At 38.0% G+C, this 20,792-nt stretch overlaps 1 protein-coding gene across 1 annotated transcript; it reads left to right on the top strand.

Moving 5' to 3' along the window:
- Nucleotides 1–5,306: 5,306 nt before the first annotated feature.
- Nucleotides 5,307–19,958, top strand: LOC114352428 (RNA-binding motif protein, X-linked-like-3). The gene is made up of 6 exons (XM_028304039.1): nucleotides 5,307–5,573; nucleotides 9,488–9,744; nucleotides 10,313–10,822; nucleotides 15,255–15,383; nucleotides 17,877–18,134; nucleotides 18,964–19,958. Exons 1-6 carry the CDS (start codon nucleotides 5,553–5,555, stop codon nucleotides 19,268–19,270), a joined length of 1,482 nt encoding a protein of 493 aa, XP_028159840.1. The 5' UTR covers nucleotides 5,307–5,552; the 3' UTR covers nucleotides 19,271–19,958.
- Nucleotides 19,959–20,792: the final 834 nt, after the last annotated feature.

A 20,792-nucleotide genomic window follows, 5' to 3' on the forward strand; every position in this document is an offset into this window, starting at 1 on the left:
TTTAAAGTATTGATGTTTATTATTAACTGTTACTATAAATCACAAGTTGAGGTTCTCTACACCAAGGTCATAGAAGAAGCTACTCTAGACTTATTTATAAACTAAAGAATTTTGATATAATTTATCACTACGTATGACCAGATTGACTAGACTTTCTGCTAGAAATTTTTGATAGTAGCACAAATTATTTCCGTCCCGTTAACCCCTCGTACTAAGATTATGCTTGTGCTACGAGTCCGAGTAAAAAAGACAGGCAAACAATTGTTTGATAATTATCTAGGTATCCTCAGATTATTAATGTTATTCTTTTGTTGTTAGTAGTTAGGTAAATTTTACTCTTTTGGCTTAGGTCAATAGTCCTGTGTCCAAACACCATGATCACGGTGAGTCACTTTAAAAATGTTAATGTCATTGTGCCGTCACGGTGTGCGCAGGGCCTCAACCTCGCATAAAATGATATCAGTAGGCTCCCAAATGACTAACGAACCCTATTTTGAACGGCATATTCCATTTTGATCACCTAGATTTGGTCACCCAGGTGATCAAAGTGGACTCCTGGCGACACTTTGGTGTCCCTTGATCACCCATGGATAAATGTCCACTTTAATCACCTAGGTGATCAAAGGACACCCAGTGTTTGATCACCCAAACCTTTTGAAGTAGGAAGGGCTGGTAGCGATGTCCTCTACCAGTTGGGCAGCTGACTGAGGCAAGTCAGGATTCAGACAGTCATGAGTTTGATATAAACCTAATACAACATTTGAGTGCCTGAACCACTTTTACTGTGCTGGCCAGAGACTTCAGCGTACCAATAGACTTGCTGAAAATTGCCATCACCACCTCAAAGCGAGAGGAGCAGCAAAAGGGTAATAAATTGCTACTATTAAGGATGAAATCGACAAACTAACAAACCGAGCTTTTTATTTATAGAATTTGAAGTTATTTTGGTTAGGAATATAATCCAGCGCATGCTTGTGTTTGATATGGTCTTTTTCGGTAAATAGAATACGTCTAGACATAGTGTACTTGCTGAATGCTATTCTAGTGTGGTAGGTGTAACCGCGGGAAGCGACCTGTCATCCGCTGGCCCGCAAATTATGCCGTTCTGTCTCCTATATTCCACCATCGTTATTGCCATCGTAATTGAGGTTTTGGCCAAGTAATCATAAGTTTGGAAGGAAATTCATTTGTTGTATTGTATTTTTCTAGTCATTTAATGCAAAAATGGGTTCGCTAATTTGCCTTTACTTTGGATGCTCATTTGCGAAAGCATGTTGACAGTTAGCGATGGGTTAACGTGCTCTCCAAACTACCTCTCTGGACAATGAAATAAGACACAGCCGTGCACACAATAAAAAAATATTTAAGCCTGAGTTGCACCACCTTACTTTAACAGTTAATACTTACCTATAACCATAACCGGTGTTTTTAGCCGACTTCAAAAAAGGAGGAGGTTATTTGTATGAAGTTTGACAAAATTTTGACGTTTGTCGTTAAAGTAAGATAGTGTAACCCAGCCTTACTTTTTAGTTCATCGTTCGTCTCAACACAGATTGATACGTCGCCCTAGGCTCCTTCAAAGTCATAATTATTTTACATTAAGCTTTTTAAAAGTACTTTTAATCATACCAGTATTTAACTTAAAAAAAAAACTTTAACCCTACCACTGCTACACTGGACGTTGCTCACGATACTCGTAGTTCAGCAGAGCTTTCTGTCCTAAAGCTCTACCTAAAACTAGAATTGTAATCATAAAGTGCTTTGTTCTGTAAATCGAATATTTTTGACACATATTTTCAATAAACACAGTGGTATTTATGCACTGCCGGGCACATCAACATAATGGGCGTCAGTCACGGGCCGTGCGTTGTGTGCTTGCTCGTTAACACACGACACGATTTTGGTCAACATCGCTTAATTATGTAGGGTTTTATTTTAGGAATAGTTGGTGAATAATGTTTGGTTAGAATTTTAAAACCACTAGGGAGCGAACTTAGCACTTTATGGTCGTTTTACTTTTACACAGTGATTGAGTCTATGTCTTCTAGCGGGATCTGAATATTTATTTATTTAAATAAATTTAAGTTATTCTAAAGTAATGCAAACTCCAAGATTCCCTGAAGTTTGTCTGTAGCAAGGGCAAGCTTATGAAATATAGAGAACGTATTTAGCACTAAGCCACTTGACAGGCGCTTGCTGTCAATCGTTTCCTTGCCGCCAAGTTCAAAAGCGTTGAGCTCTGTGATTGGTTCGCACTCGCTCAAGTATTGTATGAATAGGTTTTCGGGACCCTGTGCGTAGTGTGCGTCCCTGAGAGTGATATAGTAATGTTTGTGAATACGGGTGTCAATCCTGCACTGCAGTGAGCTACAACGCACCATGTGCGTAGGCTCTAAGCATACCAGAAGATACAGTGCTTTGTTAATTATTAGAACTTTTATCTTCCTCACGTCCACCTTGGTAATAAATCAAACACACACCAACACAATGGAAACAGTGAATAGCCGAACAATAGAGCTTCCTCTTCCCTGTCGGTTAAAGTTCGTAGGCTCTATCTTTCAAATGGGCATTTTTTGCATGCACCAAAGTCTATTTTACATAATGTGCATAAAGTACACATTTTTGTCTAAGTTTGTTAAACAAACAAAAGTGGCATTGCTTCTCTCGATAGTTATCATATTCATGTAGAGTCAAATGTATTAAAGTTTTCGCACATTTTTATTTTTAGGACATGCCTATATGTATTTTAAGCATAGTTGTAGAATGATAATTAAATCACAGAATACTGAAAATCATGTCTCTCAAACAGGCAATGGATTTGTGTCTGTGTCACTTTGACTTGGGCCCATTTAGAAAGGATATGATATACCTAATATCCTTTCGAATATTTAAATCCTTATTTTCTACAAAGTCCCTGCATCTCTAAAACTTTACACACATTCTGAATCCATGAACATGATGATACAAATCCAAATTGTAACTATCTGTACCTATTATCACGCAAGATATCATGTATGTAATAATATGTGTGACACAGGTTTCAGTAAATAAAATTGCCTTATAACCGAGAATCAAACGTTACTATCCTTGCACACCAGATAATTCATTGTATTAACTGATTCACCTGCAGCCTGACATTAGTGTGCTACTAAGAAAATTGTGGAAACTGGATCATTTCAACATAGCGTGCGAATGTCCTTATCACTTGTGAAGCATTAGATCTAAGCGCATCTTGTTAGGATTCCACGTAAACGCCCTTAGAACTAATTGTTGTGTTGTTGTAACTACCTTACAACGTATGGTTAGGCTGCAAAGTTACTAGAAATAGTTAATTTATGTACGCATCATTTTTATTTTAAATTACAAAGCCTACGTTTTATGTAGTGTTCATTTTTGACAACAGACTGCTATTATAATAGATTTTGCTTGCAAGCAAGATTTTTGACTAGGACTAGCTAAAACAGGACCGTTCATTATGGAAAGCCTTGGGAGAGGCAAAAGCAAATGATGGACAAAGGCCCAGCAGTGGACTTCCTTCAGCTGAAACGAACGAACTTGCTAAATTTTTGTCCCATAAATAAAATGTACAATTTGTTCTGAGGGCCTATAGTTGATTTTGTGGCGTCGAACCTTAGACCAGGCATACGGCTACGCAACTTAGTCGTGCAGGAGGATACAAGGAAGAGGGGCAGCCACAGTAGGTAACACAGAGTCGTTCAGGTGAGTGCCAGGAAGAGGTGCAGCAACCGCAGTTAAGGAACGGCTGTGACGAACAAGGATAGGCGCATCAAGCTCGTAAGCCTTGATAGGGTTACACTGGTTGAGGCGCTCTTTTTCAAGACTTGGAAGCCTGCGGGTAACGAGCCATTGGACGTGGAGAGGGTCATTAAATATACACATATTTTCTACTTTGCCGAACATTTGCACGAGAAAGGTTTGTTTAAAGCATATGAATTTGGTCTTTTTTAATGCAGGATTAAATGCCCTTCAACCGTCAGGAAGACCACTTTTCGATAGGGTAAGTCCTTTACGTGGTATAACCGGAAAACCGAATAAGCTCCCCTTTCGGAGGCCCCCACCACTTAAGCACAACTCCGTCGAAGTCGAAAACCTAGGAAAGTCTATGGGCAACTAATGAAGCCATTAAAGCACTAAAATCTTTAGTAGGAATTATTTCCGATTTAATTCATTTTTGTGTTTAATTCTACTGGCCTACTAGCGCTCACTAGTGAGCGCGTTTAATGTTAACTCACACTCAGCCCACAGATCAGGGATTAATGTTTACGAGTTACTAGGTTCATTACAATGTCTACCCACTGGAATCGAACTAGCGATCAGTGGAATCTGCAATGGGTAGCTGAAACTCGACCTAGCGAAAATGTTGTTACTTTTTTAACTGTACTATGTCTAAAAAGCAAGATTATGATTTAATTATCATTGTTTACTATGAGTTAATTAAGCTATAATTATATTAATTAACTTACAAGTAAGTAAGTAAAAAATATAACGGTCATTCTATTTTGAGCGATTACTATTTTGGCATCGTAAATTCTGTGTGCTCAACTACCGGCATTGTATTGTGAGAAAAGTTTTTTGTTGAAGCCTACGTAATTAGTAGAGTAATTGATTACTATGCGTTTAATTAGGTAAGTTACTATAGTTAATGAAGATGTATTGTTATTAGGTACATTTTAATTTACTTAAATGTTATTTTTATGAACTAGGTACATAAGGAAAGTGTTACGATATTATAGTGCAAGGCTATAAGGCATAGAATACTGTAAAGTCAAGGGAAAAGACCTTTTTGGAGAGGAGATGGAAAATCCTTTGGTCTTCCATCCTTCTGTGGTATCTCTATACTAAAGACTACTATCTGAAGGAGTACCTCTAAACTGAGATTGTTCATCATTCGATTCATTTTCAGCCGAATGACGTCCACTGCTGGACAAAGACCGACTCAAATTAATTTAAGGACACGAAATTCTTAATTAAAATCCCAGTCATTGCATCAGCCTATATTAGTTTTAAAACCATGATGCGTAGAGACTCAGTATGCTCATCTATTAGTGAACTTTGTAAATTTTCAAGTAAAAGAGATGTTAAAAAGCACATACATAGCTTGCTTTGTTTCACACAGTACAACTTAGTCAATATTCTTAATATGTACTTATAAGCAAAGCCGGATACGCACAAGCCTTATGCATGGGTAATTCCAGTAGCCAGCCTCAAAATCTCGCAGTCCTCCATAGAGATGGACAAAAAAGACCTCAATCGCCATAATTATTTTAAGCGGAGGACGCAAGCTCCCTCGGTCAGTTCACCGTACGCGCCCGCGCGGTCACCAGCGCGCCATAACGTTCCATTTTTAAATTCAAATTCAAAATTAACTTTTTTCATCATACATTTTCGGCCAGTTGTATTACATAGACTATAATGTAAAGCCAAAGGAGTTTTTGTATTCGCGAAACAGGTTCCTTGGTGCGCGGTCAGTGCCACAAACTTTTATGCAAAGGATGCACTTTACAGCGAGTTATTAAGAGAAATTATTTGAGATGGATCGGTTACTGGTGCTGGTAAGATATTTTTATTTTATTTTTTTAGCCTTAAGCCTCTACGTATTGTACATAAGTAATACAGAAAGATACTCCATGGAAGTTGAGGTACAAAGTAGTTTAGACAACAGTCAGTGAAATACATAAGCGATAGTAATTAGGTATATTTACCCAGGCTTTTTAAAAATATTTTTGAAATGCCTATGTAACAACTGTTATTAACGCGAAATCGACTGTTGTGTTTATTATGGAACTCTATTTATTATAGTAACCATAGAGACTCTACATTGTTTATTTGGTAGGTATAGTTAATAAAGTATGTCTTCATTTTCAACTGTAATAAGTATTCTTCTACCATCTCAAAGCTTAAAATAATGTCCCCAAGCAGTGTTAGAGTAAAATGGTTACGAGTAAGATCACTTTTAAAGCCTGATTGCAAAAAATATTATGTACTTACATAGATAAGTTATTTATTATTTATTAAATTTTTAATGCCAAATAAATTGGAACATAACGCGAACTTAATGCCATAAGGCATGCTCGACCAGTTCACCTTCGGGTTAAGCAAAAAAAAAATCGTTTGGCGGTATTACAATATTGTGTTTGTTTTAAAGGTTGCCTAATATTTTTTTATTAAAAACTTTATTGCACACAATATCAAAGTACAAAAGACGAACAAAAGTCATACGGCCTTCTCTTCCAGTCAACCTTTGGGTCAATTTGCTAGTATCACATTAAATGGGTGCTATTAAGATGTGTTTACGACATGAAAACCACCATGAGGTGTAATTTCAAGTCATTCCCATAACCTTTGATCTATTGTCCGCTCGCAATTATAAAGTGATTATGACTACTACCGTACGTTTGCAAGGTTGCCAGCTAAATACAAAGATACCCTTAAATTGGGGAAATAAAAATAATAACAGTTTTAAAAGCTCATATTGTAGCGATAGACAATAAGAACTGTGCCGTTTTAATTTTGTATTTAGTTTATTTGTTAGTTTTGTGTGTTATGCAATAAATAATTTATATATATCTATCAAAAAATAGAATAGTAAATGTTCAATTGATAAAAGTACTGACAATTTAATTTTAAAAAGGCTCTACATAAATCGATAAGTTCTTTTTCATATTCTTCATTAAATTATCTTTTATATATTCAGAACCATTCCATAACCTATTAATCTAGCTAGATGAATGGGTGATATTCTCATCCGTGCAGTTTTCTCTGAATGAATGAATTTATCGTAAGTTTCTGAATAACTCGCCTTATTTATTTACCATAAAAATTCAGACGTAACACATCGACCGTAGATAAAATGTAACCATGTCCGGTTTTTCCGGACGGCTGGCAACCCTAGATCCGGACACTAAACTTAAACAATACGAGCGCAGCGTAAACATTTACGCTAGTTGCGTAACGTTAAGTACGCTGGACTTAATTATAATATAACAAAACATGGCAAAGGGACAGGGAAATACCAATCAATTTGAAACAAACGCTGGATAATAAGTTGGTAAATTGAACCCCAGTGGTCTTCTAGAGCTGGTAGTTTACCTAACTGTCTCAGAGAAACCCGGGTTCGATTCCCTCTCTGTGTTGGGTAAAATGCTCTGCTCGATTTGGTTTATGGAAAGGCTTTGTTTTGAATCTGCGTAGTGTAGAGCTCAAAAGCTATTTAGTCATCTATTTTAAAGAGCCTTTTATATGGTGTACCTTTTAGTTTTTTGTCGTTAAGTGTCAAACATATCTAATTTATATTTCGTTCCTACTGCTACAACTTTGTGTAGCCAGGATCTCTACTTGAACCGCCAGCGCCATTAAAAATGTATTTAGAAAATTAAGCTCATAGGACCATATCGTACCTACCTAATTATTCTAAAGATATCTTATAGGAGCAGTCGTTTATGGATCGAAAATCAGTTAAATGATGATAATAAATTAAGTTGTAGTTTCCATCAAGTCTCCAAATCCTCGACCTCCATCCACCAATTATTCATCTTATTTCCTAAACAGCCTCCAACAATACGCTTCCCTATTTTTTGTGTGCGTTTGAATAACGAATTGAATCATATGAGATAATAGCTAATCTAATAATGTCCTCCAAAAACAATGGGTGACGTCACGCAGTGAAACCACACGGCAAAATGAGGGTAAACGAAGGTCGTGCACTCATTACGATTGTTCTGATGAAGGCAGAGGAAGGGAATAATTTAGGATTTACGCAATTTCCCGCTTCACGACCGCCCTATATTTAGTTTTGGTTTAAGCTCAGAACTTTAGAAGGTAATTAAAAGCTTCATTTAGGCTGAGTGCACCACCAACTTTGACCGTTACAACGATAACCGTTGTTTTTTGTATGGATTTTGACAGATTTTTGACGTTTGTCAAAATTTATGTTAGATGGTGCAACCCAGCCTTATAATTAGCTGTGCCCGCGACGCAAAAAGTTTTTATATTTTTCATTGATACTCTGCTGTAACTTTGGTAAATGTATTCCTCGATACAAAAATATTTTTTTAAATCGTACCTGTAGAGGCCTCAGCTGAACTGGACTAGTCTATACTAATACCATTATTTAGTATTATAGAAATAGAAAATGTACAGAATTTAGCCTTTAGAAGTAGGTATGTCCTTTCTTGCCAAGGCTATATTTTGTTTGGGTCATAATATAAAGTGGAAAAGCATGGTAGAGACGATGTGTGATAACGAAAGGCTTTTAACGTCCTCATGTTAGTGCCTCCATAGCTATAATTATTTTAGTTTAATGTTTCAGCAGCTAAGCCTTACTGGAAAATTAAATTGATACTTCTAACTGCTTTTTACTTGTTTATAGTGCATGTTATAAAGGTTTATAGTTAACAGTTCTTTTAAATGTATTTAACGGTACCTGCGAATTCTCGTATAAATGTTGATGGTACATCGTCTCGTAAAAAGTTAATGGTGTTTCCAGTTTTGTCCTTTTAATAATAATACGTTATTACTTAAGGACTCCAAACCAACACCCATGCCACCCTCATCTCAACATAGAGTCCTTATTGCATGTCCTCAAAAGCAAAAAAGAACGTCTTTCAGACTGTTTTTCTCAGAAAACCCGTAGTAAGCTCAATTTGAATTAACTTTTATGTAGAGCCTTAATGATTCCTTTGGGTTTCCACTTCTCTCCCTTTGCGTTGCCCTCATAAATGTAGAGTCCTCAATGAGGATAGGATAAAATATAATTAACAAAAACCGGTCACGGACAAACAGATCTCCAGCTGATCAAGCTGCGGAAGCTGTAAAACTGAACAAACAATCACTGAACAATCGCTCGCTGAACTTCTTTTTATGACGCCGCGTGACAGTGACCGCCGAGATTGTATCTGCGCACACGTCATAATGACACTCAGCGAGTCATTATGCAAGTGTGACTCATTGATCCAAGATAGCGAATATTTTCCAGACAAAATGCTAATAATTTTCAGTAGGCTGAGATGTCGCTTCGATTTGGATAGCTTTGAATTTTTAAGGGCCATAAAAGGCAAGCTAATTTAGTATTGATTTTCAGAGTAAATATCGTTAAAACAAATGAATATCGATCAGTTACAATAATCAGTAGGTACGGCAAAGACCTAGTTTACGTAAATGCAGCCCGAGACCCAATCCCCATCCTAGTAACAAACAATTCTGTATGCCAGCATCATAATCACGAAAAAAACTAAGAATTAACATTGTCAGTTTAATTTAAATTTAATACTAATTTACATCCTTACCGTAACCCACCTTATCTCTAGTGATCTGTCTGCCACCCTATTCACACCCAAATAAATCTGTAAAAGCTCCTTCTTCTGACTTTAATCATATCAGAAATCCTGATTCAGGAATATACGAAAACTGAATTAGTAAGAACTTAGTAAGAATCTTTAAAAGTAAATTGATCCCATCTCTCTTCCAGGCACTCTCAGCCGTCATCCTAGCCTGCCTCCAGCCCACCGAAGCAGACACCGTGCTGTCCTCAGTGCTGACCCCCACTGAAGTGCTGACCCCCACAGATGGCACGAAACTGAACCGGCAGAGTCGGAGCTACTACGACCGGTACGGTACCGGCCGGCCGTACGCGAGGCTAGAGTACGGAAGGTTGGACTACGACCGACCGGCGAGGTGTGGAAGATGCCAGGATGATAGGGACGAACGGGACGACGATTATGACCGGTAATTATTATATATCTACAACGAAGTTATAGAGGGTCGAAAATGACTTGTAGGCCTAAGATGCGCGCCGTGATAACTTTTATCGACGTCAAAACGTATAGGTAAAATCGATAAAATGGCGTGATAACCGCTTATCGCGGCGCGCATCTTAGGCCTACTTACTGAACTATTTCGAGAAAAGCCAAGTTGAGTAAAAAGGCGTTTTTTTGACAGATAAACAGTGTCTGCTTCTGGTAGGTGTTTCGAAGTTGTTCAGTTGATTTTAATGACTGAGCTGGGATTATAAACTTTTATGGAAATATAATATAGAGGCTCTTAAGAGTTTGCAATTAAATTAATTTAACTTCGATTTTATACATAACAATATCCTCTTGGATACTGGTCGGGGTTTATGTTCTCTAACTGATCATACTGAAGCGGCGATCGAAGTGCATCAGATTTGTATCACTGCAATCAAGGGAGGTGTCATATTCGTTACTAAGAACCTCTAGCCAATTAGGTTTCAACGTTAGTTGAAGTTATGTTCCAAGGAAATAAAGTAAAAACAATTTATATTGCTTTTCAACAGACGTCGCGGCTACGACGACGATCGGCGTTCTCACAGACCCACCTATGGGAACCGGTACGATCGAAACAAGGGCGGAGATGATGATGACGATGACCGCCGCTACAACACCGACAGAAACAGCAACAGCAACAAGAACGGCACTGATAATGAGGGGGACAAGGACAAAAACTATGATGACAAAGACAGCCGTCCAAGCGGCAGCAAGCGAGACAGGGACAGGAATCGCGACCGGCATAGAGATCGGGACGATGACAGAGACAGATATAGGCCTGACTACTATGACAGATTCTTAGGGGATAGACGAGATAGAGATAGGTACGACAGACCGTACTACGATGATCCGTACAGGGAAAGAAGGCCTTTATACGATAGGTACCCGGATAGATACGATGGATACGGATACACAGGGTACAGAAGACCTGTCTACGATGACAGATATGATAGAGTAGGAGCGTACGACGATTCATTTGGTGGATATGGACCTGGTGTTGGAAGAGGGCCACATGATAGGTAAGTTAACATTTTAGCCATGTTTTAATTAAATATGTCAGTTCTCTACATTTTATTCCACTTCGTTATGTTCGTAAGTGATTTAGAACTGTGATTTTATCATCGGACTCAATCATCTGTAAAATTCAATTGAATTATTGACCAATATGATTTTCATGGGAAAATTCTGCCCAATGTTAGCCACACCTCAGACAAGCAAATGATATATCATCAACAAAGATGAGGTATTTTGACTCTCCCCAACTATTATATCGAGCACAAACATATTTTGCCACGCTATTGTTATCACATTCAATTGCCCATAGCCCATAGGTCATTCAATGGTGGTAACAGTAGTTTTATGGGTATCATTTGCGAAGTTCAACACACGGCAAATCGACAATGGATACCGTTACTGGAACATTGGCAGATTACGCTTTCTCCCAAATTGGTTGCTCATATGTGCAATGATGCTTCTAGGCTGTCACGCTCTTCTGAACAGCTTTATTGTAGAACTACAGGTTCCATAGAGTTCGATTGCAATCTCTGAGGGAGGTAGCGATGTAATGTGAAAAATAGATAGGAGTCCTTGGATGGAAGGTCCAAAATAGTAGATTGGGTGTTTTACCAATGAAAGAGCACAGGCAGACATTGCTTAATATGTTTAATGTTGAACAGAGTCTACTTACTCTCATTCTCAACTCTCAACTCAACCGCCTCTGTGGTCTAGTGGTTAGACCACCTGCTTCAGACGCAGAGGTCCCGGGTTCGATTCCCAGTGGGGGCAGATTTTTCTGTTCGGTTTGGTTGGTGGTAGGGCTTGTTCTAAGTCCGCCTGGCTAGCTACCACCATCTTACCTAAGTCTGTCGCCAAAACAACAATGTTAACAGCATTATTGTGTTCCGACAGTTAGAGGTAAGATAGCCAGTTCCTCCGTGGTTGAGGATTCCGGGTGAAGCTCGCTTCCACCTTCGGCCTGATCGTCACTTACCATCAGGTGAGATACAGGTCAAGAGCTTCCTCGTTGTGGATAAAAAAAAAAAAAATTCATGAAGCATCTAGGTTTAACCCTACACCCCACCCTAGGGGATCTAGCCAAAACCGAAAACCAACAAGCGAGACCAAAATGTTTGGGGACCTCAGTTGTAGAGTATGTAGTCAATTGTAGTTTTCCTTTATTCACTCCATTTTTTTAATAATCTTTTCTCTTAGCGGCTCCTAACAACATGATGCCTAAGTGTTAGCTAGTAAAAAATTCACAGCGTAACTCCTCATACACAAAATATGCAATTAGTAGCTCGTTCTCAAGACAAGTAATAAAATAAAACGTAAATTACCCTACACAAATTCCAGGCAATTATCTAATTTGCAGAACAATCTTGACACGCTTGCGTCTTGTTACTGCCTGCCATTAAATACCGCTAAGTAAAACCTTTTTGAATGTAAGTACAGCAGACAACACACCAAGAAGGTAGGCAAAACTTCGTCAACCTAATTCAGTCGTCATAGGAACGATTTTGCAACAAAAAAAGTGTGTTTATGTGCTCTCGTTTGTACTTTTTGATTCGCACGTTATTTGTTTTTTTTTGCCGCCATGTTTCGTGTTGAGTGCCCACGGGTTGAGGACCCCCGGCGAAATGAGGTGGTTGACCCCCAGTTTCCTGGACTGTCGAATTTGAAACAGAAAAGGTCGAAGAACTTAATGAACTCGTTACGGTAACCTACATCTTTGTTTTTAGATGATGTAATTTGATCTTGCGAACTTTTTGTGTTATGGCTTCCGTTATTAGTTTGATGGGAGAGATTAGTTTTTTAGGGTTTGACTTTAAAATTGAATTTGAATGTCAATCTTTTTGATTGTTCAATTATTTTTTGTTGTCTTTTTCACTCTACATTACATAATGGTAGCTACGGACTGTCTATTGTCTCTTCTTGAATCAGTTGCAAAGTTGTGATTTCCTCTATATCAGCAGAAGTACGACTCTCCCTTTATTTATCCCACAATTTATCAAAGTCAATTGCCGGTTTAGGATTACACTACACCCCCCACGCTGGCCAGACTGGTCGGAAAGAGCTGGTATTCATATAGGTTATACTAATCTACTGGAACACACGGTCACGTAGAAAATAGACAGAAAGATCCAAATTTTCATCAGGAACTCCTTGGACCAACTATGCAACCGGGCCTATAAACTCTATCTACACCGCACCCTTTAAAGATCCTCTAGCCATTTGACCTTTAAATAGGTAATAAGTTTTGAGCTTATGACCCGGTTTTCACCAAAGCGAGGAGAAGAGGAGAATATTTGAATAACCAATGAAATTTGATTGGTTTCATCCATAGAGATGTAGAGAGATGCCATCTAATGCGCTGAGTTTGAAAGTCTGTGGTCGCATTCAAAATTCACACACACAAAGTATGTGTTAATTATCCACTGCGGTATCAGTTCTCAACGTTCGAACAATCTTTAGTACTACGCAAGCAATATAAACTGTTTACATTATGACGTCGCTGCTGTCATCATTGCTGCTGTTTCGAGCAATGTGTTCTATTTTTGGGCATATTGCTGCGACACCGGCCACGCCCCCTTCTCACATCTCCCTTTAGTTTCTGTGATCTGTGTAGGGCATGCAAAAACCGAGCGGTTTGGAAAAACCGGTTTTTTCGGTTTTTATTTTTAAAAACCGAACTAAACCGGTTTTTTCGGGTTTTTCGGGTCGACTGTTTGTAAGTAAATAAAATGCTGCAAATTATAATAAAAATCATTTTATTTCTTTTATATTCTAGTTTGACAAGATGAAGTTACATGTTGTGAACATAATATTGTGAGATCAATTGTGAATAGTTTAATTAAAAATCAAAATATAAAGAGATCAACAATAGGATACTTCGCTCATTAGCAAAGCAAAACCTTTGGTCAGGACTTCTTGGCGGGAATCTGAAGCGTCATGTTAGCGGTTTTGTTTTATTTCCTCAAATTCGTGTGTGGGCGACTATTAATGTATAATAATGGTGGATTATTAACCATTGAGTGTTCGTGAACGTCCATGGGTGCGGGCAAGTGAAGCAAAACAGTGCATCGTGATTCTTCTGGTTCTCTCAAGTTGTCCATAGGAGGTCTCAGTAAAGCACCACAACTTTACTGAGACTCAAAGGGTGGGAAAGGGTATCATCTATCATCCTTCATTATATCATTACTTGATCTCATTTTGTAACTCGTATCACTTATATACTGGAAAATGGCACAAATCAAGTCGACCTCGACGTGTATTGCCAACATCATCAAAAAAGAAGAAGAAAATTTGGTCATAGTTATGCTTATTTAAATAATATGTAAGTTGACACTGACAGAGACTAGCAAAGCAAAAATAATGGCGGCAATGGTCAAATACAAAGCGCGTTCCATTTTGCGCCCGCGCGCTTATAGCTTTAGCTAGAAGATACATGGTACTTTAGTTCAATACCATAGCCATAGACTATACTCTACTCATTCACATTGCATTCATCATCATTCATCATCATTTCAGCCATAGGACGTCCACTGCTGAACATAGGCCTCCCCCAATGCTTTCCATGTTGATCGATTGGCAGCGGTCTGCGTCCAGCGCTTCCCTGCTACCTTTACGATGTCGTCGGTCCACCTTGTAGGTGGACGTCCCACGCTGCGTTTTCCGGTACGCGGCCTCCATTCCAGAACCTTTCTGCCCCATCGGCCGTCAGTTCTGCGTACTATGTGCCCTGCCCATTGCCACTTCAGCTTGCTAATCCGTCGGGCTATGTCAGCGACTTTGGTTCGTTTACGGATCTCCTCATTTCTGATTCGATCTCGCAAAGAAACACCAAGCATAGCCCTCTCCATAGCACGCTGTGCAACTTTGAGCTTCTGTATAAGGCCTATAGTGAGAGGCCACGTTTCCGAGCCATAAGTTATCACTGGTAACACACATTGGTTATACACTCTAGTCTTCAGGCATTGAGGTATTAGCTCTTGGATCTGAAGTTGAGCTATCAACGGGTTTGGTGACCGAGGTATATAGCTGTCCATAAAACCTCTCGATCTCACCCAGAACCTCGGCTTTTGTTGACGTTACACTACCGTCCGCCGTCGTTAGCTTCGTCAGCTGGCTTTGCCCAATAGAGTTGTCTCTTGCGAACACTTTGGAGCCTTGGTACCGCTTCCACATTGCATTACAATAATTGTTTTTATTGATATGACTAAAGAAGCGTGTTCTTGTATGAGTTATTAAATTATCTAAAATCGTAGAAGAAAAACCGAAAAAACCGAAAAACCCGGATTTATAACTGACAAAAACCGAGTTCCAAATTGTGTCGGTTATCCGGTTTTTTCGGTTATCCGGTTAACCGGTTTGCATGCCCTAGATCTGTGGCTTCAACACATCTCCTCTTCTCTCCGCTTTCATGGAAATCGGTCTTAAGTTTGCATCTGCTAGTTTCAGGCCATGGGACGAGACGTACCGCGGGCAGGCGGGGTGGGACGCGGGGGGTCGCGGGTACTACTTCGCGTCGGGCCGCCCCGACGAGGCGCCCGCGCAGCCCTGGGGCCGCCCTGAGTATGCCAGGTAAATACGAGTAAATTCAAATTCAAATTCAAATTTTTTATTTAGTACATTAGGCCCTTTCCAGGGCACTTATACACGTCCCAAATATACATGCCCTACCACCACTTCGGGACAACATATGGGCTGGTGCTGAGAAGAAGTGGCGGAAGAAACTCAGTCACCTTTGTCAGCCTCTTTTTCATACAGTAATTTATATAAAAAATCGTTAACTTTATAGTAAGTAGGTATCCTCTTTTCATAAGGATTTTCTTAACCTATACTTTGAATTTATGAATAGGTAGTTCTATAAAAGATTGTGGTATTTTATTTTAAACATTTTAACACTATTCCCCAAGAATGACATAGGTACCTACTTTATGTAGTCTGAGATTTGGAACGGCAAGTTTATTTTTATTTCTTGTGAATCACCTAGTAGTAGTAAGTAGTAGGTCCTGGGCATTTTGTTTATGGGACATATAATAAAACGAAGGTTTAAACGTTTTTTCATAATAAGGGCCTTATAAGATAAAAATAAGGCCGCAACTAATAAGTATTGCGAGGAACATCACTCATCGTGATTCACAATGATGACCACGACTACTCTGACAAGAGTGTACCGACTCAGAAGAAGAAGATAAAAATAAGGACAGTCTTTACATTAAAATTAGGAGCATGCAAAAATGGCCAAACTGCATGAGCAGACTCCTTAGCGGCCTCAGCCATTGATCATCTTTGAGACAACCGAAATGGTACGAAATATAATGTCAGCAACCGTTTTAAAAAATGCGACTGAAATTCGAATTTTATTGTTTCTTATTTTCTTTTTATTATTTTCTTTTTATTATTTTATTTGTTTTGGCCATTAATAAAATCCCTCTAAATTATAATAACCATTACTTTTTGTTCAAAATAGTGATGTGATGTTATGGTATGATATCGATAATACTTATGGTGGAACTAAATAAATAACTGTTATGTCAATTTAGTAAATGTGGTGGGACTGGGAAACTCTAGCAGTGTAGAGTCCAATCCATTGAGTATACCTAGTGTTCATGACTCAAACCTAATGCAATTATCCGGAAGCACTAAGTTTTATTAGGACATAAGAATTTAATAAAATTGTTCCTGCAAGGATATTCATATCACTAAAATAATACAATTTTTCAGCAATAACTTATACCGTGCTACATTTTGACTGAATTTTCATTTTCAAATGACATTGGGAACTTTTTGCCCCACTTTTCGAAAAGTAGCGGACACAAACGAAACCTATCACAGATGATACATACTAATATCCAATGAATTTCCGTGCATTTTTTTTTCTCTCTTATATGGGAATATTGAGAAAATGAAGTTTTAATATTTTATTTTATTTTACATTTAGGTAACATTTTTGACGACCTCCGTGGCGGAGAGGCGCACACACCGGTTTTCAAGGTGTGCCGGGCCAATCTTGAGGTCCCGGGTTCGATTCCCGGCCGGGACAATATAGAAAACGATCTTTTCACATTGTCTCTGGTTTGGGTGTGTTGTGGTTCGTCGTTCCCGATTTCCATAACACAAATGCCTTAGCTACTTATTTTGGGTTGGAGGAGTAATATATGAGATGTTGTCTAATATTAATTTAAGTATTTATAATATTTTATTTATTTATATTACTTTATTTATATTTTTAGGGTTCCGTAGCCAAAATGGCAAAAACGGAACCCTTATAGTTTCGTCATGTCCGTCTGTCCGTCTGTCCGTCTGTCCGTCTGTCCGTCTGTCACAGCCGATTTACTCGGAAACTATAAGTACTACAGTGATGAAATTTGATGGGAATATGTGTTGTATGAACCGCTACAAAATTATGACACTAAATAGTAAAAAAAAGAATTGGGGGTGGGGCCCCCCATACATGTAACTGAGGGATGAAAATTTTTTTTCGATGTACATACCCGTGTGGGGTATCAATGGAAAGGTCTTTTAAAATGATATAAAGTTTTCTAAAAAACATTTTTCTTAAAGTGAACGGTTTTTGAGATATCAGCTCTCAAAGTCGTAAAAAGTATGTCCCCCCCCCTCTATTTTTATAACTACGGGGTATAAAATTCTAAAAAAAATAGAGGTGATGCATGCTAATTAACTCTTTCAACGATTTTTGGTTTGATCAAAGTATCTCTTATAGTTTTTGAGATAGGTTGATTAAATTGACATAATAAGTTTATTATATTTGCTGCTACGGAACCCTTTGTGCGCGAGCCCGACTCGCACTTGTTTTTATTTATTTATATTATTTTATTTACTTTTATTGGTTACTCTGCAATGCCAAACAACATAACATGTAAAAATATCAAATCATTTTAGACAAATATATTTTCAACTTAGACTCGTCATATCTCAGAATTCCCATATCTCACAACATAGCGCTTTAAGTGAATATACCTACAAGTATAAAGCTTTGAAATAAAATACGTTTCATCTTTGTCCGCCGTGGGGCATTTTCTCATATTAAAGTTCCCAATGTCCTTTCAGACCACAGTACGGCGAGAGCGGTTGGCAAAACGTGGGCTATTCCGGCGGTGGTTGTCGCGATCCTGTGCAGTACCAGGGCAGCCTGGGCTACGGTGAAGGGGGCTACCGGCAAGACCTGAGCGCCAGTTACGGACAGGGCGGCGGTTACGGACAGGGCGGCGGTTACGGACAGGGCGGCGGTTACGGACAGGGCTTCAGTTACGGACAGTCCAGTGGCTGGAGGAACGTGGGGGAGAGAAGACCGTATAGAGATGAGAGGTATACAGGGTGTTGATTTCAATCCTCGCCATATTTAGGGAGTTAATTAAGTAGCTTATTCTGATCACGATCAGTAAAAGAATTGACTTCGAAAAAAAAATTGAAACGAACTTTAACTTTAGTTAATCAAAGAAAAAATTATATTTACACTACCTACTTTAAGTGGCTTCCTTCAGTAGGCTGTCCAACATGATAAGCGAGCGATCCGCGTAGCTCGATGGTGCCGCAGTGCAAACGTATTGCAGTATTGGGAGCCACAGTACAGTTGATGTCTCACGGAAAATATTCGCTAAAAATTTCACTCTCGTTTGTAATTTTTTTTTTGGTCGAACATGCGTTTATGTAACTAATAATAGATCACCTAAATAAAATGGCGAGGATTGAAATCAGCATCCTGTAGATATTAACTAGTTACAGTGTGATATTTCGTTGGTAAGTATGTTTCCATCAATGAAAAATGTGACTAACATTATTTCAAAGTGAATGGAGAAGTAAAGGCTTACTAATTTATGGAGCAGTGTAAAATGTCCAAGGATATTATTATTGTTACAAAATTTTAATTAAAAACATGATAATGTCTTAAGCCGCTAACTTTATTCGACTATTCTGTAGACTCAATGTTCTTTCTATTTATTATGTAGTACCTACACGAGTACTATTTAAGTCTATGTTGCTACAGCCGTGGTCACAAGCAGACTGGTGGCTCGCGGCGTCGTCCGTTCTCGTATTTCTATATTTTATATAATTGAAATGGAAAAGCTTAAAATCAATGTTCTCAATTTTTGATCGAGCGACAGTTATGTTCATAAATGTATTTTTGTTGTTACAGTGGCGTCGCAAACCTTGACAAAGTGAAGCAACCCGCCCGCCAAAGCTACGTTCAACCTAACCGTCCCAGCGACTATGGACAGGCGTACGCGCAGCCCAGCAACGGCTATTCAAGCGGCAACGTCTATTCGAACGGCAACGGCTATTCGACCGGCGGCAACGGCTATTCGAACGGCAATGGCTACGCGAATGCCGCTCCCGCTTCCAGCAGCAGTACCACGCCGAACACAAGCTACCTATTTCAGAGAGAAGATGAGAGGGTGACCACAAAAACTGATGAAACTACTAAGGCAGCACAAGGGGCATAATATTTTGGTGCATTTAAGAACTGATGACTTATTTTTAAGAGTGTGCTGAAAAGGTAATGCTGCAATTTAGTTTCGTTCGTTCAGTCAAATGACCTCCACTACTAAACAAAGGCCTAAATTTAGATTAAAATATCCTCCCGATCCAGTTATTGTTCTAATTGTTCGGCGTAATAACATCTAAGCACTATAAAGCTTATCCGTAAATACTTTATTTCAACTATTGTTTTATGACTTTCATCAGAAAGAAATAAATTACTTGATGGAAGGAAAGTTGTAAAATGACGTCATTCGTGAGTTGAAATTAACGATCTTAGTCGTAGCAATATTTTTTTATGAAACTGAGGATATCGAGCTACACTCAATGTTTTTCAATAATTAAGTGTATCTTTTTCCATTCTTTCTTAACGAAGAAGAACAAAAAACTTCCTTAGAGGTTCCAAATACACTTTTTCAATAATAATTTTAAATTGTCTAACGTTAAGAGTCGAAGATCAGTTTTGCATGCATTTTTCCAAGTTATTTAAACTACTTTTTCAATTCAAATTAATGAAATAAAATAAAAAAACCTATGAAAATGAAGAAACCTAAATATAAAAATCAATCACTCTGCCAAGCTCAAATAAAATTAATTTAGATTTAAGAATACAAACACGTAAAGTGTGTAATGTAGGCTATGAACTTTAAAGAACAACAATAAATATAAATTATTTTAATTATTACTAGACGTAGTGCTTCTGAATGTAAAAGAATTTGTGGACAAATAAATTTTCTATTACTTTGACGATTTTGTAGTATTCCCTGAAAATTCATAAAATATTAATTAGCTATAATTACTTTTAATTAATTAATAATTAAAAAATAGATACAAACAGTAACAAAGGGTTACGCATACGATATCCGTATAATAATGAAAAAGTATGCAACGCCCTCTAGTAAATGTTTATGAGTGTAACTTCTTCAATAAAGACGGTCATGCTCATGACTACGAGTACGAGCCCCATTCTATGCTAGTGTGATAACTGTTTGATAGATGGTGTTAAACTGTAATGTACGTTTTGACTTGTATGAAAAAAAGATGGAATAACACTGGCATTATTGTCATGAACGAGAAAGGTTAACTTTAAATAATAATTAAATTAATATAAAAAATCTTTAAGGACATAGGAAGTCGTAAGTTGGATTAGGACGGGTACGATAGCAAATTAGTCCGGTCATCAACAAAAATTTCCTTAAACTTAAAAAAAATACTTTTTTTAAAGTTTAAGTAAGTGTTACATTAGTATGTAAAAAAAATCTACTATTATTTTTAATACATAACAAATTTATTAGTCCTAAAAACTATTTGATAAATCTGTGCGAATAGTAGGTACCTATTTGTGCTCTCACCAAGCGTTATACAATAAAAATATTATACCACATTATTTGCTTAATCAGGTATCGATAAATCATAAAACTCTACTGATTAAAAACAATAAAATTGTAGACATAATAATGTACCTAACCTTTATCCTTTGCCGCTTGA

Source organism: Ostrinia furnacalis, unplaced genomic scaffold, assembly GCF_004193835.3.
Source record: "Ostrinia furnacalis isolate ACB-3 unplaced genomic scaffold, ASM419383v2 OfSCF1353, whole genome shotgun sequence".
In the NCBI taxonomy this organism is placed as follows: domain Eukaryota; kingdom Metazoa; phylum Arthropoda; class Insecta; order Lepidoptera; family Crambidae; genus Ostrinia; species Ostrinia furnacalis.